Source organism: Choloepus didactylus, chromosome 5 (assembly GCF_015220235.1).
Source record: "Choloepus didactylus isolate mChoDid1 chromosome 5, mChoDid1.pri, whole genome shotgun sequence".
Taxonomy (NCBI): domain Eukaryota; kingdom Metazoa; phylum Chordata; class Mammalia; order Pilosa; family Megalonychidae; genus Choloepus; species Choloepus didactylus.
In genome coordinates, this window is record NC_051311.1 from 63,141,101 (window position 1) to 63,164,976 (window position 23,876).

General features: G+C 42.8%; 1 protein-coding gene across 3 annotated transcripts in view; it reads right to left on the reverse strand.

Annotated features, from left to right (window-relative positions):
- Positions 1-23,876, reverse strand: part of SMO (smoothened, frizzled class receptor) — a 28,175-nt gene that overhangs the window by 1,646 nt on the left and 2,653 nt on the right. The window contains exons 2-11 of one of the 3 annotated variants that reach the window (XM_037836187.1): positions 7,025-7,230; positions 5,525-5,734; positions 5,121-5,293; positions 4,576-4,795; positions 4,355-4,478; positions 3,018-3,110; positions 2,442-2,541; positions 1,413-1,598; positions 788-936; positions 128-262 (exon numbers count right to left, since the gene is read on the reverse strand). In XM_037836187.1, coding sequence (XP_037692115.1) covers positions 128-262; positions 788-936; positions 1,413-1,598; positions 2,442-2,541; positions 3,018-3,110; positions 4,355-4,478; positions 4,576-4,795; positions 5,121-5,293; positions 5,525-5,734; positions 7,025-7,230 — 1,596 coding nt within the window. Of the gene's footprint in view, positions 1-127; positions 263-787; positions 937-1,412; positions 1,599-2,432; positions 2,542-3,017; positions 3,111-4,354; positions 4,479-4,575; positions 4,796-5,120; positions 5,294-5,524; positions 5,735-7,024; positions 7,231-23,876 lie in introns of all 3 variants that reach the window. The other 2 variants (XM_037836186.1, XM_037836185.1) reach the window with 2 other exon arrangements.

A 23,876-nucleotide genomic window follows, 5' to 3' on the forward strand; every position in this document is an offset into this window, starting at 1 on the left:
CTAGTGCCTCCCCTAAACTTCAGATCCTGCAGGGCCTTTCCTTCCTCCTCCCTCTCTGGCTTTCCCTGGCCCAAGACCCCCGGCCTCCATGCTCCCCACATTCCTAGAGAAGCCCAAGTCTTCCTACCTGGTGTTGCCACAGGGGTGACAGACACATCCTGGGGTAGTATGGCTCCTCTCCGGGCCACCATCTTGGTGACATGCTGGGCCCAGGCAGAGGAGACATCAGCTGAGGGCTCGTTGAGGTCAAAAGCCAAACCTGCTGTGGGATGGAGAAGAAAGGGTAAGGATTAGTAATTAATAGTCCCTCGTAGTGATTCCCCTTATACAGCACCATTCTCCTTTCCCCAAGCAATCCCTCCCACTCTGCTCAGCGCAGAAAGCCCACCCTGCTAATCACAGTGCTCCCTACCCGCTGTGAATATGAACTGGGGTAGGGGAGGTTCAGGCCCCCAAAGGGCCTAACTGGAGGCCAGCAATCCAGTTCCTAAACCCCAACTTATATTTAGCCAAGAAGAGCAACGGGAGAAGACAGGAGAAGAAGGGAGAGGGAAATTAGTCCTCTCAGAATCAAAGTACCAGCAAGCAGTCCCAGAGGCAGAAACAGAGAGAAGGGAGAGGGGGTGAGGGGGGGGGGGGCAGTAATGTGAGGGGGGCAGGAGAATGGAGAAAAATGTATGTGTGAGAGAGAAGAAAGCACTTTATTCCTTGCAGCCTTCTAAATAGTCCTCGGGCCTGGGAGCAGATGGGGTGGGGCATCAGGTGGGGGGAAGGAGCTGGAGCTCACCCACAGGTCCATCGTGGGAGACAGTGTGCATGCTGAAGGAGAGCTCTTGGCCTGGGTTCTGTAGCAGCTCCCGCCGCTTGGAGAAGGCCTTGGCGATCATCTTGCTCTTCTTGATCCGTTTGGGCTCGTCATCACTCTGCCCAGTCAACCTGAGAGGAGGAAAGGCGGGAGGGGTAGTGGAGGAGCAGCCATTTCCCAGCAAAGCTTGTGAAAGACCAGCAATTCCATCCCCTCCAAAGAAGGAAGCTCCAGAAGATCTCAAGTCCTTCAAGGACTGTGAGGAATAGAGGCCTTCTCTGCAAAGAAGTGGGCCTAAAATACAGGGCTCCTGTATGCCCAGCTCTCAAATCACTTACTTCATTCTTCGAAGATGCTGGTGGCTGGCTCAGCACTTGGCCCAGGACCAGAGCCTCAGGCCTCCCAAGAACAGGAGGTGTCACCAGGGGGCAGTGGTGAGCTGCTGAGAAGGTGGCTTTAGGCAGCTCAGTGCAGTTCCTTAGAAAAATCAGCTGCCTGAGGCTGTGCTGGGGAAAGGGGGACCAGCTAGATAAAGCCTAAAGATGAGGACGGTGAGGGTGAGAGAGTACGGACAGGAGGGTCAGAACGGGCTGGCTGCTGGCCCCACCTGCACCAGGTGCGTCTCCAGATGAGCAGAGTAGCCTTGGTCCAGACCCAGGTGCTCATGGCAATGCCAGTGCCAAACATGGCAAACAGGTTGATCTTCTCCACCAGGAGGCTGGGGCGATTCTTGATCTCACAGTCAGGGATGGGCTTCTTGGTGGGCAGCCCAATGGTCACATTGGCCTGGCACCTAGGGCAAGGGCAAGGAGACAGACAAGACTTTTAGGGCGCACTTGAGTAGGTACTCAGACAATCCAAAGACTTTAGTAAGAGCTATGACAATCAGTAAAGCCCCACAGCGCTGATTCTCAACCCTGCCTACTCATTAGAATCACCTGGGGAGCTTTTACTAACTATTGACGTCTGGACCTCAACCAAGACAATTAAATCAGAATCTCTGGAGAAGGGACCCAAACATCAGTGCGTTTTAAAGTGTCGCAGGTGATTCAGTGTGTAGCCATGGTTATGAGCCACCACCCTACAGTCTAGAACCATTAAGAAAGCAAGCCTGACGTAGCCTGGATGTTGACCAGTGGCAATTTTGATGCGCTTCTTTCAGCAGCTGAGATGCCTTATCTTCTCAGATTCATCCTCACTGCTACACAAAAAGCCAAAAAACTAGCAAGTATTAGCATGTTGTTAACCTAACACAGAGAGGCAACAGCTCCTTTGCAGGGATCTACAACAAACTCTATAAAAGAGTTCCTAAGAATTAGAGAGCAACTTCTGCAGCCAACAGAGAGTTGTTCAGAGAAGCCAAAACATGAAATGGCTTCTAACAGTTACAAATACACCAGCCAGACAGGCCATGGGGATACAGAGGGAAGGGTGGACTTGAGCAAGGAACCTCAAGGTTATATACCCTGTTTGGCAAACTACAGAGCAATGATCTCTTGGGCACCCAGAGTGAGGCAGGCAGGGAATCTGAAGGATTTCTGCTGCACAGCAGAGGGGGGACTCTCCCTTACAATCCTAGCTCTAGCCCCTACCACTGCTGCCTCCAAGCCCCCAGCCCCTCACTCACAGCACGTACTCCCGGAAACTGCGCTCCCACTCAGCCTGGTTGAAGAAGTCATAGAAGTGGCAGCTGAAGGTAATGAGCACAAAGCCAAAGGCCAGGAAGCCAAAAATGCCTGTGGATGGGCAGGGGCAGGAAAGGACATTACCAATTCCAGGTATTGTAGCAGCACTGGGGGAGGGGGTGGTTTGCCCCACTGGGACCTGAAAGACTACTCAGGCTGGGGTGAATTTTTGCTGGACTCAGTTCAAGAACTGCATTCTCCAAAATAAGGCAAGAAAGGCACTTAAGGCAACTGTGGGGGGACCCAGGGGAGAGGGAAGTGGGCATGAGGAGGCAGTCTTGACATGAACCCCAGAATTCTTCTACCTGAGAAGGTTCTCTTCTATTGATCTGTCACTTCCATCACCACCCAGACATGCACGCATGTGCACACACACACACCATACCCTTATCCCCATGGCTGCTAACTTGACTCACTGACCTACAGCATCCTCCAAGAAGACCCTTTCCTGCAGGTCCCATGTCCCAAGGAGGTTGCAGTTTGGGGCTGGCCAGGACCTCAGGCCCAAGTCCCCCTGGCCCACTCACCCAGGCGCAGCATGGTCTCGTTGATCTTGCTGGCAGCCTTCTCGCTCAGCAGCCCAGGGTGGTTGCTCTTGATGGAGAACAAAGTCATGACTCCTGAACAGAGGGAGACCTCAGACATAAGCGGGAATGAGGCCACTCTCCTAGGGGGATGGAGGTGTGGGGGAAGGTCTCATAACCCTGCAGTGCTGGGTCTGATTATCCCTGTGCTGACTTAAAGCTTAGTATACTGGAGACAGTGGAGAAATGGAGAGCAAGCTGGTGGCAGCTCTGCCATGGCAGATCCCAGACGGACAGTCAAGAAGAGAGAAGGAGCCTTGGTTCCTGGCCTGATCACCCCTAAGTGAGGCTGTGAGGTCAAAGCTGCTCTAACGGAAGAGGCATAAAACAGAGACTCTAGAACAGAGCCATCCAACAGAAATATCATGTGAGCCATTAGATTCTCTAGTAAGCACAATTAAAAAAGTAAAAGGAAACAAGTGAAATTAATTTTAAACCCAATACATCCCAAATATCATTTCAGCATTTAATCAATATAAGAAATTATTAATGAGATATTTTCCATTCTCTTCCTTGTACTAAGTCTTTGAAATGCAGGGCGCATTTTACACTTACAACACATCTCATTTTGGACCAGTTTCATTGCAGGTGTTCAATGGCCACATGACTAGCAGCTACCATACAGGACAGCACAGATACAAAACAAAAATCAGAGGCCCAGACACACAGCCACAAAGAGGGAAACGAGGTGGGCTGAACAGAAGGCGGACAGTGCGGGGTGAGGAAATAGAAGTTTACAAAGAAAACCCAGCAAAGATGAGCTAAGTGGATACCAAGACTTATTGTGGAGGTGGCAGATTGAGTCAGGGAAGAGTAGGGAATAGGGAATTCATGTGTGTGGTAAAAATTGTGGGGGGGGAGGGGGTGGGAGACGGGAATGAGAAATTGAGCTCCAAAAGATTAAGAGTATGTACAAAACTAGTGTGCAACACATGACCAAAAGCCTCAAATTGGTCCAGGAGGACAGGGGAGGTTGCTCGGGGTGTCTGACACACAAGTGCATCTGGCCAGGGAGGTAAGCAGGGACTGGAGCCAAGCCAGGAGCCCTGGAACAAGGCTCTGCGGAGAGGGATGCATTTTTCTGGCCAGCACAAAGACACAATTCCCACACCTAGTGCCCATGGTACTGTGTCCATCTACTTGGCACCAAGGCCCCACACAGGTTTGCTGAGGTCCCGGTGGGAAGGTGGCAGAGCTGGCAACTCCTAGTGCCTGCTTAAGCACAGCAGGTGCTCAGGACATTCTGTTGTCTGACTGGCCCTGGCCTGGTCTTCACCCACCTCGGATAAGGAAGTAGCCTCCCACGATGAGCACCAAGCCAATTGGGGCCAGCACGAAGCCAGCACGGTAGCGGTAGTTCTTGTACCCCACAAAACAGATGCCGCTCACGGAGTCCCCATCCACCTGCAGCAGGAAGGGGTGGGAGGGACAGACCTGGTCTGTGGTCTCCTCACCCAAGTCCATCCCACCCAGGTCCCCAGCCATCTCCCAGTCACGATACCTGGGCCACGGCGAGAATTGCCACGGTAAGCACAAAGGGCAGGGACCACGTGAGCAGATGGAAGTAGGAGGTCTTGCCTGAGAGAGGCTGGTAGGTGGTGCCCAGGGCTTTGAAGGAGGTGTGCCAGGCATAGGTAAGGACCACAAACCAGACCACGCCAGCCATCAGGGCATAGTACACAATGACAAAGATGATGACGCAAGACAGGGTTTCGTTGGAGCTGCACAGAAATGTGGGGTGTAATTGGGGAGGTCACTCTGTACTCCCTCAATCCAGGACCCCCTCACCTGGATCCCAGATCCTTTGCTACTAAAGTCTGGAGGTTGACCACAAGGCAGGGCTTGAAGACAGGACCCAGGTTATATTTGAAAAGGATATAAAAGATGCCTTTTGAATAGGTCCTAACACTGAAACCTAAACGATGCAAGGAAGCAGAGCCAAATCCCACAATTAATTCTGTTTTACGTAACCTCTGACTTCCATGGTAAACATGCATTTCAGCCTTTCTCCCCCGACCCTGACCTCTGGGTCCCCAAGACACCTACGTGGGCTCCCCAAGCCTCATGGTGCCATCTGCACGGCAGACAATTTCCCGGCGGGCGCCATCCATGAACTGGGCCAGCCAGCCGATGCTGCCCACAAAGAAACACGCATTGACGTAGAAGAGAATAACAGCAGGGTAGCGATTCGAATTCCGCCAGTCAGCAACGAACGTGGCCTAGAAGAGAGAAGTGGGCTTTTCTGTGAGGCTGGGGTTATTCTGCTGCCCAGATGCCCTTGTCGGATCCCCAGGCTCCCCTTATCATGACCTGCCCCAGAGCCTCCCCACCAAGTCCTCTTCTCCCCACCTCCCTCTCCGCTCCCAGCCACTCTCACTGACAATCCCGCTTCCAGGCTGGGGTCTCCAGGCCCCCTGGCACCCCCCCCTGGGGGCCTGCCCTCAGCTGACCAGGGTGAAGAGCGTGCAGAGGCCGGTGACGGCACCAAAGGCGGCGATGTAGCTGTGCATGTCCTGGTGCTCGGCCTCGGTGAAGAGCGGGTTCTGGCACTGGATCCCGCAGCCCTCCACATCCTCGTACCAGCTCTTGGGGTTGTCAGTCCGAACCAGGGGAGTCTCACACTGGCCTGAACTGTTGAACTTGATGTTCTGCACCTCATTCTGGCACCCGGGGAGGAGGGAAAGCACAAAGGGGAGAGGGATTCTCAGGAGTGAGCCTTCATTTAATAAAAGGTTCCGGGGTGGCATGGCATAGTGGCTAAGAGCACAGGCTCTGGAGACAGGCTTCTGGGATTTGAATCCCAGCCTTGCTGATTAATGGCTGTGTAACCCTGGGCAAATTACTTGACCTCTCTGCACCTCAGTTTTCCCATCTATAAGATAGTAGTACTTACTTCATGGTGTCATTTAAGGGTTAAATGAATAAATATATGTAAAATGCTTATAATAGCATTTGGCATGCAGTAAATAATAATACAATTATTATTGTTACTATTATTATACATTATTATATTTATAATCTATCCTTCACCACCCAGAACTAGATCACACTCCCCATCTTGTCTCTGAGTGCTTTACATGTGCGTGCCCTGTCTCCCCAAATATATGATAAACTACTTGAGAACGGGTCCCTGTCATCCACAACTCCTGTAACGCCCCAATACCTAACAGAGTAAGTGCTCAAAAAAAATATCTGTGTCAAGCCCCAGCCAACAGTATTCCTGAAAAACCCTAAAGAAAACCCAGGGTTCTAAAACCCTGTAAAAGTTTTACTTATTAAGTATATTTTCCAGAAACTTAAAACCTCCAGATTGTTCCTATGCCAGATAAGCCCTGAAACTTAGGGGTACCAGTCTCTCCCAGAACATCAACCAGTTACATTCCCCTACCCCATAATGCTGATACCCTTTTTCAACATGAAGAAGTCAGAATGGTCATTTCCCAAATATCCCTGAAGACTGAGAAAATGATCAAATGATAGAGAGGAGTGGAAACAGAGAAGTTAGGATTTAATAAATGATTATGACCACTGAATCATTATACAGATTTTTTTTTTTTTTAGTTTCAAGTGTATTAGAACAGCTAGAAAGAAATACCTGAAATTGTGGAACTGTAGCCCATACCATACTTTGAAATTTGCTCTATAACCACCTGCTAAACTGTATTTTGAAATTTATCATTTTTCTGTATATATGTTATATTTCACAATAAAAAATATTTAAAAAATATTTGTTGGACATGAGTTATATTCTATAAATAAACAGATAAGACCCAGCAGTCCGACTCAGCCAGTGAGCTTCAGTTTGGGTTTGTGGCCTATCGATCCCAAGGCTATAGACTCAGGGTCCCCCAGGAGACCTGGCTCTCAGCGTCTCTGACCCTGCCTTGCTGACCCTGCCCTCTGCCGGGTCCTGCCCACCCCAGAGAGACTGGACACCACAGGGCACTCACCGGGCAGCCCTCAGGAAAGTGGTCGGGGGTGCAACGCAGGAAGTCGGGCCAGCCGCGTTCCCGTTCCACGATGGCACAGGGGCCGCGAGTCGCCTGGCAGAGAGTGCGGCTGGGCAGCTCCACCCGGTCGTTTGCACACTTGGGCATGTACACGGCACACAGTAGGGGCTGGATTACTGCCCAGCAGCGGGGGGCGTTCCGGAGGCCTGGGGGGGGGGTGGCGACAGTGTGGACATGTTGGGTGAAGACCCCTCTTCATTCTGGCCCACAGACACCACTGCATCCCTGTGTCCCCAGGGCTAAGGCATCTCTCTTTGTCACACCACAGGTCACTACCACTCACAGCTGCCAGTATTTACCAACAGGGCATTTGGGCAGTACAATTCTCTGTGCTGCAGGACTGCCCCCATGTATTGCAGAGCATTTAGCATCCCCAGACCCAGCTCACTAAATGCTAGTTAGAACCCCTCAGTCGTTGTGACAACCAACCCGCCCCCACCGACTCCAGGGATAGTCACTGGAAGGGGGTCTGAAGAGGAACTTCTAGGATGCTGGTAATGTTCTATTTTTTGGTCTGATACTGGTTACACAAGGGTGTTCACCTTGCAAACAATTACCAAGCTTATGATCTGTGCAATTTTCTGCATATACATTATAACAATTAATTTTCTCAAAAAAAAAAAAAAAGGCCCTCATTCCCAAATGCCTTGCTAGGAAGTAGCTGTGCCTCCAGAAGAGAGTCCCAAGTTGATTTTCCCTTGCAGGAGCATTCTTCAAAGCTCTACCAGCCTCTTCCAGGAGAAAAGAGGATTGTGGGAATCGGGAGTTGTTTCCTTTGCCCAGGCCCCAGCACACTTGTTACTCTTACCAAGCTGAGGTGAGACAGAGAAGAGCTGGGTGCTTAAGAAGAGGTAGCCAGAGGAGCCAGGTAATCCAAAGCCAGGGGAGGGAACCGGAAATCAGGTGTAGTGAAACAGAGAAGGCTCCCATTGTCCAGTGCAAGACAGAAACAGGCCGGAACCTCCCAGAACCTGCCTAAGCCCAGGTCCCTACCCTCCAGCCCCAGGAGCTGGGGGCTCACTCTGCATTCTGTCCCCTTATCCCCTCCTGAATCGTCCCTGCTTCAGGAACACCAACTTCCAAGCAAGACACTGTATTAGGAGAAGATTCTGAGGGTGTGAGAGCCCACATGGATGGCTGTCACATAGCTAGGCTGGGGGACAGAGCAAGTAACCACTCTCTTTTTTGGGGGCAAAAGAGTGGAGTGGTAAGGAGCATGAACCCTGCAATTAGCCTGCCTGGGTCCAAATCTTGGCTCTACTATTTTCTAGCTGTGTGATCTTGGGCAAATTACTTACTCTCAGTTTCCTCATCTGCAAAGTGGGAATAACAGATTTACCTCATGGAACTTCATGAAGACTGAGATAACGCATTAAATGTGCTTAGCACAGAACCTGCTGTATAGAAAACACTCAATAAATGTCAGCTGTTGCTATTTCTTGTCTGAGACCTGACAGCTCACAGCTCTCATTAATAGTGACACAGCCAATTCTAGGGGCAGAAAGCAAGTTCCAGTCACTTAAGCAGCAATATCCTCAGGCAACAGTTCCCAAACCTGACTGAAATCAGAATCACCTGGGGTAACTTTATCACTGAAACCCTGCCTGAACCAACAGCATGAGGGACTATTTGTTCTGTATCTCAATTGTGGTGGACAGTTACACAAATCTACGCATTTGTCTAAACTTATGCAAGCATGCAATTTTTAAAAATGAATTTTACTGTATGTTTGGTAAACAATAAATTTGAAATGGGGGAAAAAGCGCCCTAGAGTAAAATGTATTCTAGAGGAACAGCACGCAATTAACAAAAATATCGTGTTATTTTTCTGGATTCTGTGATATTTGTGGTAGTTATCAGCTTTTACAATTTTTCTTATTCTAAATAAATATTCTGTTTCAGACTTTAAAAAACAGATCTCCCCAAGGAAAAGATAGATTATTAAATAAATCTTAAAAGATGATTAGGGAACCATGTAGGAAAAAATAAGTTGGATACTTATCCCTTCCTTAAATCAGAATTCCAGATGGATGAAAAATAACCGCATTATTTAAAAAAAAAAAAGAAAGAAAGAAAAAAACATTAAAGTACTAGAAGAAAATATGGGACACAGTGTTTTAAACCTCTGAGTGGCAAAGGCCTTTTGAAGTATGACACAAAACCCAGAAGCAATGAAATAAAAGACTTAAAGAAAAGACTTCAGAAAAATTAATTCAGTAGGGTAAAAAAAAAAGTCATAAGAAAAACAAAAAACTGAGAAAATATAATTCCAATACATATCACAGGTAAAAAACTAATTTCCTTATGTGCACAAAGTTCCTCCAAACAATAGACAACCCTATAGAAAAATCAGCAAAAGACACTAACAGATTACACAGAGGAAATATAAACAGCTTTTAATTATCTAAAGAGATGCTCAACCTTACTTATATTAAAAACAATGAAATGAAACTACAACAAGATATAATTTTGTAACATTTAGAGTAATAAAAATCAAAATATTTGAACTGTATTGGCAAGTGTGGGAGTATTTAGCACTTTTATATATTGTTCGTAGGAATAAAATTTAGGAAACCCTTGTGGAGACTACTTGGCATTATCTATCAAAATTTTATCCTAGCAATTCTACTTCACATGTTCACAAAGATAATATATAAGATTATTCATTGCAGCATTATTTGCAATAGCAAAAGAGCAGAAACAGCCTGAATGCCTATCCATCAATACAATAGAACGCAGTTCAGGACTGAGCTATATGCACTATATGCACTATAATGGAACGATCTCCAAGATATATTGTTAAATAGATGCAGTCAAGTGCAGAATGGTCCACAGAGCATGCTACTGTTGTGGGGGGAATAGACTAAGGACACGTTACATTTATACAAATGTCAGATATCTTTAAAGGGATACACAAAACCAGTGTTGGTGGTTGCACCTGGGTGGTGAAATTAGAGGCCGGAAGCCAGAAATGAAGGGACTTAATCTTTGTTCCTTTTGCATTATACACCATGTGCATGTACTCTCTATTTTTAAAAAGAAAAGATATATACAAATTACTGGAATAGGGGAAGCTCCCCAGAGAAGGAGAGAAGGGATTGGAACTGGAAAGTGAAACAAAGGGACGTCAACTTTATCTGTATTGTTTTATTTATTTTAATTTCACAAACTATGAAGAAAAACTAGGTACACAGGTGTTCTAATAATATTAGTCTCTGCACTTTTCTATATTCATTGACTTTTAAAAAAACATTTGCCACAACTTAAGCCTTTAAAAAAGATTTTTTGTTTGTTTGATTCTGACGATTTATCAAGTTTGGGAACCAATGTTTTAAGATTTGTTTAACATTAGAAATTTCAATCTGTGCAATTTATCATATTAAAAAGAGTAAAGGGCATGAGACCCGACTCCCAGGGGTGTAAATCTCCCTGGCAATGCAGGATATGACTACCGGGGATGAATCTGGACCCGGCATCATGGGACTGACAGAATCTTCTTGACCAAAAGGGGGATGCAAAATGAGGTGAAATAGTTTCAGTGGCTGAGAGATCTCAAATGGAGTCGAGAGGTCACTCTGGTGGACTTTCTTATGCACTATATAGATAACACCTCTTAGAGTTTCAATGTATTGGAATAGCTAGAAGTAAATACCTGAAACTACCAAACTCCAACCCAGCAGTCTGGACTCCTGAAGACTATTATATAATAATGTAGATTACAAGGGATGACAGTGTGATTGTGAAAACCTTGTGGTTCACACCCCCTTTATCTAGTGTACTGATGGATGAGTAGAAAAATGGAGATAAAAACTAAATGACAGAGGCGGGACAGGATGGCAGACTGGTGAGCTGTATGTTTTAGTTACTCCTCCAGGAAAGTAGGTAGAAAGCCAGGAACTGCGTGGACTGGACACCACAGAGAAATCTGACTTTGGGCATACTTCATACAACACTCATGAAAACGTGGAACTGCTGAGATCAGCGAAATCTGTAAGTTTTTGCGGCCAGGGGACCCGCGCCCCTCCCTGCCAGGCTCAGTCCCGGGGGAGGAGGGGCTGTCAGCTCCGGGAAGGAGAAGGGAGAACTGCAGTGGCAGCCCTTATCGGAAACTCATTCTACTGATTCAAACTCCAACCATAGATAGACTGAGACCAGACACCAGAGAATCTGAGAGCAGCCAGCCCAGCAGAGAGGAGACAGGCATAGAAAAAAAAACAACACGAAAAACTCCAAAATAAAAGCGGAGGATTTTTGGAGTTCTGGTGAACATAGAAAGGGGAAGGGCCCTGAGGCGCATATGCAAATCCTGAAGAAAAGCTGATCTCTCTGCCCTGTGGACCTTTCCTTAATGGCCCTGGTTGCTTTGTCTCTTAGCATTTCAATAACCCATTAGATCTCTGAGGAGGGCCCGTTTTTCGTTTGTTTGTTTGTTTTTTTTTTTTAATCCTTTTTTCTTTTTCTAAAACAATTACTATAAGAAGCCCAATACAGAAAGCTTCAAAGACTTGCTATTTGGGCAGGTCAAGTCAAGAGCAGAACTAGGAGAGCTCTGAGACAAAATGCAATAATCCAGTGGCTGAGAAAATTCACTAAACACCACAACTTCCCAAGAAAAGGGGGGTGTCCGCTCACAGCCATCATCCTGGTGGACAGGAAACACTCCTGCCCATCGCCAGCCCCATAGCCCAGAACTGCCCCAGACAGCCCAGTGTGACGGAAGTGCTTCAAATAACAGGCACACACCACAAAACTGGGCGTGGACATTAGCCTTCCCTGCAACCTCAGCTGATTGTCCCAGAGTTGGGAAGGTAGAGCAGTGTGAATTAACAAAGCCCCATTCAGCCATCATTTCAGCAGACTGGGAGCCTCCCTACACAGCCCAGCAGCCCAGAACTGCCCTGGGGGGACGGCACTCACCTGTGACATAGCACAGGCATCCCTCAACAGAGGACCCAGGGTGCACGGCCTGGAAGAGGGGCCCACTTGCAAGTCTCAGGAGCCATACGCCAATACCAAGGACTTGTGGGTCAGTGGCAGAGACAAACTGTGGCAGGACTGAACTGAAAGATTAGACTATTGCAGCAGCTTTAAAACTCTAGGATCACCAGGGAGATTTGATTGTTAGAGCCACCCCCCCCCCCCTCCCTGACTGCCCAGAAACACGCCCCATATACAGGGCAGGCAACACCAACTACACACGCAAGCTTGGTACACCAATTGGACCCCACAAGACTCACTCCCCCACTCACCAAAAAGGCTAAGCAGGGGAGAACTGGCTTGTGGAGAACAGGTGGCTCGTGGACGCCACCTGCTGGTTAGTTAGAGAAAGTGTACTCCACGAAGCTGTAGATCTGATAAATTAGAGATAAGGACTTCAATTGGTCTACAAATCCTAAAAGAACCCTATCAAGTTCAGCAAATGCCACGAGGCCAAAAACAACAGAAAATTATAAAGCATACGAAAAAAACCAGACGATATGGATAACCCAAGCCCAAGCACCCAAATCAAAAGACCAGAAGAGACACAGCACCTAGAGCAACTACTCAAAGAACTAAAGATGAACAATGAGACCATAGTACGGGAGATAAAGGAAATCAAGAAGACCCTAGAAGAGCATAAAGAAGACATTGCAAGACTAAATTAAAAAATGGATGATCTTATGGAAATTAAAGAAACTGTTGACCAAATTAAAAATATTCTGGACACTCATAGTACAAGACTAGAGGAAGTTGAACAACGAATCAGTGACCTGGAAGATGACAGAATGGAAAATGAAAGCATAAAAGAAAGAATGGGGAAAAAAATTGAAAAAATCGAAATGGACCTCAAGGATATGATAGATAATATGAAACGTCCAAATATAAGACTCATTGGTGTCCCAGAAGGGGAAGAAAAGGATAAAGGTCTAGGAAGAGTATTCAAAGAAATTGTTGGGGAAAACTTCCCAAATCTTCTAAACAACATAAATACACAAATCATAAATGCTCAGCGAACTCCAAATAGAATAAATCCAAATAAACCCACTCCGAGACATATACTGATCACACTATCAAACACAGAAGGGAAGGAGCAAGTTCTGAAAGCAGCAAGAGAAAAGCAATTCACCACATACAAAGGAAACAGTATAAGACTAAGTAGTGACTACTCAGCAGCCACCATGGAGGCGAGAAGGCAGTGGCACGATATATTTAAAATTCTGAGTGAGAAAAATTTCCAGCCAAGAATACTTTATCCAGCAAAGCTCTCCTTCAAATTTGAGGGAGAGCTTAAATTTTTCACAGACAAACAAATGCTGAGAGAATTTGCTAACAAGAGACCTGCCCTACTGGAGATACTCAAGGGAGCCCTACAGACAGAGAAACAAAGAAAGGACAGAGAGACTTGGAGAAAGGTTCAGTACTAAAGAGATTCGGTATGGGTGCAATAAAGGATATTAATAGACAGAGGGGAAAAATATGACAAACATAAACCAAAGGATAAGATGGCTGATTCAAGAAATGCCTTCACGGCTATAACGTTGAATGTAAATGGATTAAACTCCCCAATTAAAAGATATAGATTCGCAGAATGGATCAAAAAAAATGAACCATCAATATGTTGCATACAAGAGACTCATCTTACACACAGGGACACAAAGAAACTGAAAGTGAAAGGATGGAAAAAAATATTTCATGCAAGCTACAGCCAAAAGAAAGCAGGTGTAGCAATATTAATCTCAGATAAAATAGACTTCAAATGCAGGGATGTTTTGAGAGACAAAGAAGGCCACTACATACTAATAAAAGGGGCAATTCAGCAAGAAGAAATAACAATCGTAAATGTCTATGCACCCAACCAAGGTGCCACAAAATACATGAGAGAAACACTGGCAAAACTAAAGGAAGCAATTGATGTTTCCACAATAATTGTGGGAGACTTCAACACATCACTCTCTCCTATAGATAGATCAACCAGACAGAAGACCATTAAGGAAATTGAAAACCTAAACAATCTGATAAATGAATTAGATTTAACAGACATATACAGGACATTACATCCCAAATCACCAGGATACACATACTTTTCTAGTGCTCACGGAACTTTCTCCAGAATAGATCATATGCTGGGACATAAAACAAGCCTCAATAAATTTAAAAAGATTGAAATTATTCAAAGCACATTCTCTGACCACAATGGAATACAATTAGAAGTCAATAACCATCAGAGACTTAGAAAATTCACAAATATCTGGAGGTTAAACAACACACTCCTAAACAATCAGTGGGTTAAAGAAGAAATAGCAAGAGAAATTGCTAAATATATAGAGACGAATGAAATGAGAACACAACATACCAAAACCTATGGGATGCAGCAAAAGCAGTGCTAAGGGGGAAATTTATAGCACTAAACGCATATATTAAAAAGGAAGAAAGAGCCAAAATCAAAGAACTAATGGATCAACTGAAGAAGCTAGAAAATGAACAGCAAACCAATCCTAAACCAAGTACAAGAAAAGAAATAACAAGGATTAAAGCAGAAATAAATGACATAGAGAACAAAAAAACAATAGAGAGGATAAATATCACCAAAAGTTGGTTCTTTGAGAAGATCAACAAGATTGACAAGCCCCTAGCTAGACTGACAAAATCAAAAAGAGAGAAGACCCATATAAACAAAATAATGAATGAAAAAGGTGACATAACTGCAGATCCTGAAGAAATTAAAAAAATTATAAGAGGATACTATGAACAACTGTATGGCAACAAACTGGATAATGTAGAGGAAATGGACAATTTCCTGGAAACATATGAACAACCTAGACTGACCAGAGAAGAAATAGAAGACCTCAACCAACCCATCACAAGCAAAGAGATTCAATCAGTCATCAAAAATCTTCCCACAAATAAATGCCCAGGGCCAGATGGCTTCACAGGGGAATTCTACCAAACTTTCCAGAAAGAACTGACACCAATCTTACTCAAACTCTTTCAAAACATTGAAGAAAATGGAACACTACCTAACTCATTTTATGAAGCTAACATCAATCTAATACCAAAACCAGGCAAAGATGTTACAAAAAAGGAAAACTACCGGCCAATCTCCCTAATGAATATAGATGCAAAAATCCTCAACAAAATACTTGCAAATCGAATCCAAAGACACATTAAAAAAATCATACACCATGACCAAGTGGGGTTTATTCCAGGCATGCAAGGATAGTTCAACATAAGAAAATCAATCAATGTATTACAACACATTAACAAGTCAAAAGGGAAAAATCAATTGATCATCTCAATAGATGCTGAAAAAGCATTTGACAAAATCCAACATCCCTTTTTGATAAAAACACTTCAAAAGGTAGGAATTGAAGGAAACTTCCTCAACATGATAAAGAGCATATATGAAAAACCACAGCCAGCATAGTACTCAATGGTAAGAGACTGAAAGCCTTCCCTCTAAGATCAGGAACAAGACAAGGATGCCCGCTGTCACCACTGTTATTCAACATTGTGCTGGAAGTGCTAGCCAGGGCAATCCGGCAAGACAAAGAAATAAAAGGCATCCAAATTGGAAAAGAAGAAGTAAAACTGTCATTGTTTGCAGATGATATGATCTTATATCTAGAAAACCCTGAGAAATCGACGATACACCTACTAGAGCTAATAAACAAATTTAGCAAAGTAGCGGGATACAAGGTTAATGCACATAAGTCAGTAATGTTTCCATATGCTAGAAATGAACAAACTGAAGAGACACTCACGAAAAAGATACCATTTTCAATAGCAACTAAAAAAATCAAGTACCTAGGAATCAACTTAACCAAAGATGTAAAAGACCTATACAAAGAAAACTACATAACTCTACTAAAAGAAATAGAAGGGGACCTTAAAAGATGGAAAAATATTCCATGTTCATGGATAGGAAGACTAAATGTCATTAAGATGTCAATTCTACCCAAACTCATCTACAGATTCAATGCAATCCCAATCAAAATTCCAACAACCTACTTTGCAGACTTGGAAAAGCTAGTTATCAAATTTATTTCGAAAGGGAAGATGCCTCGAATTGCTAAAGACACTCTAAAAAAGAAAAACGAAGTGGGAGGACTTACACTCCCTGACTTTGAAGCTTATTATAAAGCCACAGTTGCCAAAACAGCATGGTACTGGCACAAAGATAGACATATAGATCAATGGAATCGAATTGAGAATTCGGAGACAGACCCTCAGATCTATGGCCGACTGATCTTTGATAAGGCCCCCAAAGTCACTGAACTGAGTCATAATGGTCTTTTCAACAAATGGGGCTGGGAGAGTTGGATATCCATATCCAAAAGAATGAAAGAGGACCCGTACCTCACCCCCTACACAAAAATTAACTCAAAATGGACCAAAGATCTCAATATAAAAGAAAGTACCATAAAACTCCTAGAAGATAATGTAGGAAAACATCTTCAAGACCTTGTACTAGGCGGCCACTTCCTAGACTTTACACCCAAAGCACAAGCAACAAAAGAGAAAATAGATAAATGGGAACTCCTCAAGCTTAGAAGTTTCTGCACCTCAAAGGAATTTCTCAAAAAGGTAAAGAGGCAGCCAACTCAATGGGAAAAAATTTTTGGAAACCATGTATCTGACAAAAGACTGATATCTTGCATATATAAAGAAATCCTACAACTCAATGACAATAGTACAGTCGGCCCAATTATAAAATGGGCAAAAGATATGAAAAGACAGTTCTCTGAAGAGGAAATACAAATGGCCAAGAAACACATGAAAAATGTTCAGCTTCACTAGCTATTAGAGAGATGCAAATTAAAACCACAATGAGATACCATCTAACACCGGTTAGAATGGCTGCCATTAAACAAACAGGAAACTACAAATGCTGGAGGGGATGTGGAGAAACTGGAACTCTTATTCACTGTTGGTGGGACTGTATAATGGTTCAGCCACTCTGGAAGTCAGTCTGGCAGTTCCTTAGAAAACTAGATATAGAGTTACCATTCGATCCAGCGATTGCACTTCTCGGTATATACCCGGAAGATCGGAAAGCAGTGACACGAACAGATATCTGCAAGCCAATGTTCATAGCAGCATTATTCACAATTGCCAAGAGATGGAAACAACCCAAATGTCCTTCAACAGATGAGTGGATAAATAAAATGTGGTATATACACACGATGGAATACTACGCGGCAGTAAGAAGGAACGATCTCGTGAAACATATGACAACATGGATGAACCTTGAGGACATAATGCTAAGCGAAATAAGCCAGGCACAAAAAGAGAAATATTATATGCTACCACTAATGTGAACTTTGAAAAATGTAAAACAAATGGCTTATAATGTAGAATGTAGGGGAACTAGCAATAGAGAGCAATTAAGGAAGGGGGAACAATAACCCAAGAAGAACAGATAAGCTATTTAACATTCTGGGGATGCCCAGGAATGACTATGGTCTGTTAATTTCTGATGGATATAGTAGGAGCAAGTTCACAGAAATGTTGCTATATTAGGTAACTTTCTTGGGGTAAAGTAGGAACATGTTGGAAGTTAAGCAGATATCTTAGGTTAGTTGTCTTTTTCTTACTCCCTTGTTATGGTCTCTTTGAAATGTTCTTTTATTGTATGTTTGTTTTCTTTTTAATTTTTTTTCATACAGTTGATTTAAAAAAGAAGGGAAAGTTAAAAAAAAAAAAAACAAGGAAAAAAAAAAAGATGTAGTGCCCCCTTGAGGAGCCTGTGGAGAATGCAGGGGTATTCGCCTACTCCACCTTGATGGTTGCTAACATGACCACAGACATAGGGGACTGGTGGTTTGATGGGTTGGGCCCTCTACCACAGGTTTTACCCTTGGGAAGACGGTTGCTGCAAAGGAGAGGCTAGGCCTCCCTATGGTTGTGCCTAAGAGCCTCCTCCCGAATGCCTCTTTGTTGCTCAGATGTGGCCCTGTCTCTCTAGCTAAGCCAACTTGAAAGGTGAAATCACTGCCCTCCCCCCTACGTGGGATCAGACACCCAGGGGAGTGAATCTCCCTGGCAACGTGGAATATGACTCCCAGGGAGGAATGTAGACCTGGCATCGTGGGACAGAGAACATCTTCTTGACCAAAAGGGGGATGTGAAAGGAAATGAAATAAGCTTCAGTGGCAGAGAGAATCGAAAAGGAGCCGAGAGGTCACTCTGGTGGGCACTCTTACGCACACTTTAGACAACCCTTTTTAGGTTCTAAAGAATTGGGGTAGCTGGTGGTGGATACCTGAAACTATCAAACTACAACCCAGAACCCATGAATCTCGAAGACAGTTGTATAAAATGTAGCTTATGAGGGGGTGACAAGGGGATTGGGAAAGCCATAAGGACCCACACTCCACTTCGTCTAGTTTATGGATGGATGAGTAGAAAAATAGGGGAAGGAAACAAACAGACAAAGGTACCCAGTGTTCTTTTTTACTTCAATTGCTCTTTTTCACTCTAATTATTATTCTTGTTATTCTTGTGTGTGTGCTAATGAAGGTGTCAGGGATTGATTTGGGTGATGAATGTACAACTATGTAACGGTCCTGTGAACAAGCGAAAGTACGATTTGTTTTGTATGACTGCGTGGTATATGAATATATCTCAATAAAATGAAGATTAAAAAAAAAAAAAAAAAAAAAAAAAGACATAATGCTGAGCAAAATAAGCCAGGCACAAAAAGAGAGATATTGTATGTTACCACTAATGTGAATTCTGTGAAAAATGTACAACGTTTTATACTGTAGAATGTAGGGGACTTAGAGATACCAATTAGTGGAGGGATAATGATAATCTAATAAGAACAGATAAACTATGGAGGGTAATCTCAATGTTATGGGAATGCTCAGGAATGATTATGGTTTGTAAACTTTCTTGGATATAGTAAGATCATGTTGGAAGCAATAGAGTTATTTTAGGTTTTTTTTTTCTCTTATTCCTTCGTTTTCTTAGGGGTTGTCAATTTTCTTGGGGTATGGTAGGAACATGTTGGAAGCAATGTAGTTATTTTAGATTATTTGTTTTTCTTACTCCTCTGTTTGGACATGGTTTATTAATTTTCTTGGGGTATGGTAGGAACATATTGGAAGCAAAGTAGTTATTTTAGGTTATTTGTTTTCCTTAATCCATTGCTTTGTTTGAAATGTTGTGGGGTTTTTTTGGTTGTTGTTTGCCTGTTTGTTTTTAATTTTTTGATAAACAAAGTTAAAAAATTGAAAAAAAATCAGTAGAAAAATGGGAGTAAAAACTAAATGACAAATAGGGTGGGATGGGGGGGATGGTTTGGGTATTCTCTTTTCACTTTTATTTTTTATTCTTATTCTGATTCTTTCTGATGTAAGGAAAATGTTCAGAAATAGATTGTGGTGATGAACGCATAACTATATGATCATACTGTGAACAGTTGATTGTATACCATGGATGACTGTATGGTTTATGAATATATTTCAATAAAACTGAATTAAAAAAAAAAAAAACTAAATGACAAATAGGGTGGGATGGGGGGATGGTTTGGGTGTTCCTTTTTTTCACTTTTATTTTTTATTCTTGTTCTGATTCTTTCTGATGTAAGGAAAATGTTCAGAAATAGATTGTGGTGATGAACGCATAAAAAAAGAGTAAAGGGGAAAAATTGTATGATCATCTCAATAGATGCAGAAAAAATACTTGATAAAATTCAACATCCATCCATGATAAGAAGAATTGTCAAATTAGTAATAGAATAAAACTCCCTTAATCTGATAAAGGGTACCTTCAAGAAACCTACAGCAAACATTATATTTAATAGTGAAAGGTAGAAAAGTTTTTCCTCTGAAATACGGAACAAGTCAAGAATGCTATTGTTATTACCTCTTCTATTTAACAATGCATTGGAAGTCTTAACTAGAGCAGTAAACAATAAAAATAAATAAGAGGTATAATGCTAGAAAAGAAAGAGACAAAGCTGTCATTATTCATGAATGATATGACTATCTGTAGAAAATTTTAGCAAGTTTAATAGATTCAAAATCAATTGTATTTCTGTATACCAGCCACAAAGAGGAAGTTAAACAAATTTTAAAGGTACCAATTACAAAAGCATCAAAAAAATCAGGTATATTAGTAAATACCAAAGTAATTTGGGCAGAGAATAAAAACATATTTGCAAAGCCCCCCTGAGAGACTGGGGAAAAATATGGCAATATTAAACTTCCCCACCTGGGGAATTACTGACATTCTCACAAGCATTAGGAGTTACCAATTTAGAAAGCCAAGCCCACAATCTTGGAGCTTGCCCTTATGAAGCTTGTTATTGCAAAACAGAAGCTAAGCCTATTTATAACTGTGCCTAAGAGTCACCCCCAGAGAACCTCTTTTGTTGTTCAGATGTGGCCTCTCTCTCTCTAAACCAACTTGGCAGGTAAACTCACTGCCCTCCACTCTACATGTGACATGCCTCCCACAGGTGTAAATCTCCCTGGCAACAAGGGACATGACTCCCAGGGATGAACCTGGACCCAGCATCATGGGATTGAGAATGCCTTCTTGACCAAAAGTGGGAAGAGAAATGAAACAAGAAAAAGTTTCGGTGGCTGAGAGATCTCAAATACAGTCGAGAGTTCACTTTGGAGGTTATTCTTACGTGTTATATAGATATCCCTTTTTAGGTTTTAGTGTATTGGAATAGCTAGAAAGAACTGCAACCCAGTAGCCTTGATTTTTGAAGACAACTGTATAAACAGAGTGACTGTGTGATTGTGAAAACCTTGTGGATCACACTCCTTTTATCCAGTGTACGGATGGATGAGTAGAAAAATGGGGACCGAAAACTAAATGAAAAATAGGGTGAGATGGGGGGATGATTTGGTTGTTCTTTATTACTTTTATTTTTTATTCTTATTCTGGTATAAAGAAAATGTTCAAAAATAGATTGGGGTGATGAATGAATAACTATGTGATGGTACTGTTAACAGCTGATTGTACACCATGGATGATTGTATGGTATGTGAATATATTTCAATAAAACTGAATTTAATTTAAAAAAAAAACTCTACCCATAAAAGGAAAGTTTGATAAATGACTACCTAAAAGTTCAAAACTTCTGCTCAATGGAACACACACAAAGAAAATGCAAAGGCAAGCCACAGAACCGAAGATATTTTCAACACATAAAATCAGTAAAGGACTCATATGCAGAATATATAAAGAACTCCTACAAATCTTATGAAAATGACAGATAGACTTATAGAAAAATAGACCAAAGATTTGAAGAGATGCTTTACAAAAGAAGAAATCTACATTTGAAAAAGTACTTACCCCCAGTACCAACCAGGGAAGTGCAAATCAAGACCACAATTCCATACCACTACATATCAACTAGATTGGCAAAAATTTTAAAGTCTGACAATACCAAGTGTTATGAATCAAGTGGAACAGTTTATGCCTTTTCTACTCAACTAGTGGAGTGTATATTAGTACAACCACTTTGAAAACAGTTTGGCATTACCTGGTAAAGTTGAAAGTCTGCATACCCTATTACCTAGCAACTCCATTCCTCTTAATATATTCTTAGAGAAATTTGTGCCACATGCACCAAGATATACGGCAGTGTTAGTCACTGTGGCCCAAAACTGGAGACATTCTAAAGTTCAACAACAAAATAAATAAATAAGTTGTGATATATTCATAGAGTGGAATACTATTCAGCAATGAAAAAAATGAGCTGCAATAACATAGATGAATCATACAAACTAATGGAAAGTAAACTAAGCAAGACATAAAAGAACACAGAGAGCATGATTCCATTAGTATAAAGTTTCAAAAACATGCAAAACTGAAATATACTCTTAAGGGATTCCAAATCTAGGTGGTAAAACTATAGAGAAAAACAAGGTAATGATTACCAAAACTTTCAGGATATGTTTACCTCTAGAAGAGGAGTGAGGAGGGATGTAATCGGAAAAGACAAAGCAGGGAGCTTCTAGGAAGATGACAATGTTTTATTTCCTGACTCAGGTCTTACTTTGTAATTATTTGTTATTTAGTACATCTGTATTTTCTGTACTATTCTGTATACATGTTATATTTCACAGTTAAAGTAAAAAAATCCAAAGCAAAAATGAAAACTTGTGTCCATAGGTGTTTTTCTGTGTGTCTCTACTTTCCAAAAAAAAATATTTTTAAACTGATTCTGATCATCAGCCAGGTTTGGGAACTATCTAAGGAAATTCTTCCTTATATGCCCCTTAAACAACCCACCATCATCAACAGCATACCTCCTCTCAGTTCTCCCTCAAAGTCTGAGAGGCAAACAAGAAATTCCTTGCCAGCTTCTGCATCTCTTTCCTACTGCTTGCACTCCGGGTTGGTAACAGGGCTGCATGCCCATGCGCACACACAGAGCACAGCAGTCAGTGAGGAACAGCTACGTGCTGGCTCTCAGGGATCTATTTCCCTCACCAGCTGCAGGCCTCTGCTTTTTTGACCCATTTACCAAATCAAATTTGGCCTAAAGGTGCACCATAGCCTGGATATTACGTTTGACTGGTCAGCTTGGAATGCCTGGGAAGGAAAATTTCCAGTTGTAATGGGGAGAGGCGCTGACTGACAGAAGAAGCCCAAGTCAAGAGAGTTGAAAGACATAGGAGACCTGAATTCTATACAGACCTAGAAACTGGCTCAAACCGAGCTATAAACATCCTCACTCAGTGGCACCCTCCCAAAGCCTCAGTTCTTTAGGCCAGGGAAGCACATAGTGACTACCCCCTCTCCTTCCACTCATATTTCCAGACCAGCTGGACATCTCCACTTCAGCGTCCAATGAGCAGCTCAATACAATGAGCAGCTCAATATCAATGGCCAAAACTGAACACATGCTTTCTCCCTAAACCTGCTCCTCCTCCAGCATTCTCTATTTTAGTGAAAGAGAATAGTACCTGCCACCTTCTGTCCAAGCCTGAAACCCAGGTCCTCCTGCTTGCTCATACCCCATATCTACCTCATCAGCAAGTTCTATTGGTTCTATACCCCAAATTCTCTGGGATCCATCCACTTCCTCCAATCTGTTATCTCATTCCTAACCTTCATCATCTCTCACCTGGACCACTTGAACCATCTCCTGACCAAGCTCCCAGGCTCCAGGCTTTCCCTCCTTCTGGGGATTCCTCAAACTAAAAAGATATTTCCAAAATGCAACTATGATTACATGGCTCTCTTGCTTAAAAGGCTTCAATGACTCCTTATTATCTCTTACATCTCTACCCCTCACACAACCTTAATCCAGTTGCCCTAACATTCTTAAACTAAAAGTTCCAAACCTTCTCTCACCTCTACACTTTTAAGCATTCTTTCTTCTTCCTTTCCCTTCCTGCTGAAACACTCCCTTGGCCCAGGTAATTTCATGACTCAAGTCATGAGCTAAATGGCAGTTCCTCTGGGGATCTTCCCTTGCTCCTGAAAGTTCTTTGTATTCCTTCAACACCCAGCCCTGTCATGTATTCTTATAGATTGTCAAATTATCTGTCTTCTCCTCAATGGCAGGGATCATGTATTTCTTTTTCATGTCTATATCCCTCAGTAACTGACCCGGGATGAGACACGTAGCAAGCACTCAATAAGTACCTGAACGAACGGATGGCTCAGCATTCTGAACACATTCAGAGGAAAATTCTGAGGTGTTAAAAACAGTAAAGACCAAGTCTCTACCTGCCAAAGTTTACAAATGAGGAAGACAACCTAAGTCAGCCTCATCCTACATCTACAAAAACACTTCTGAGGGCCTGGTGACACTAACCATGTCTAACACTAAATCAAT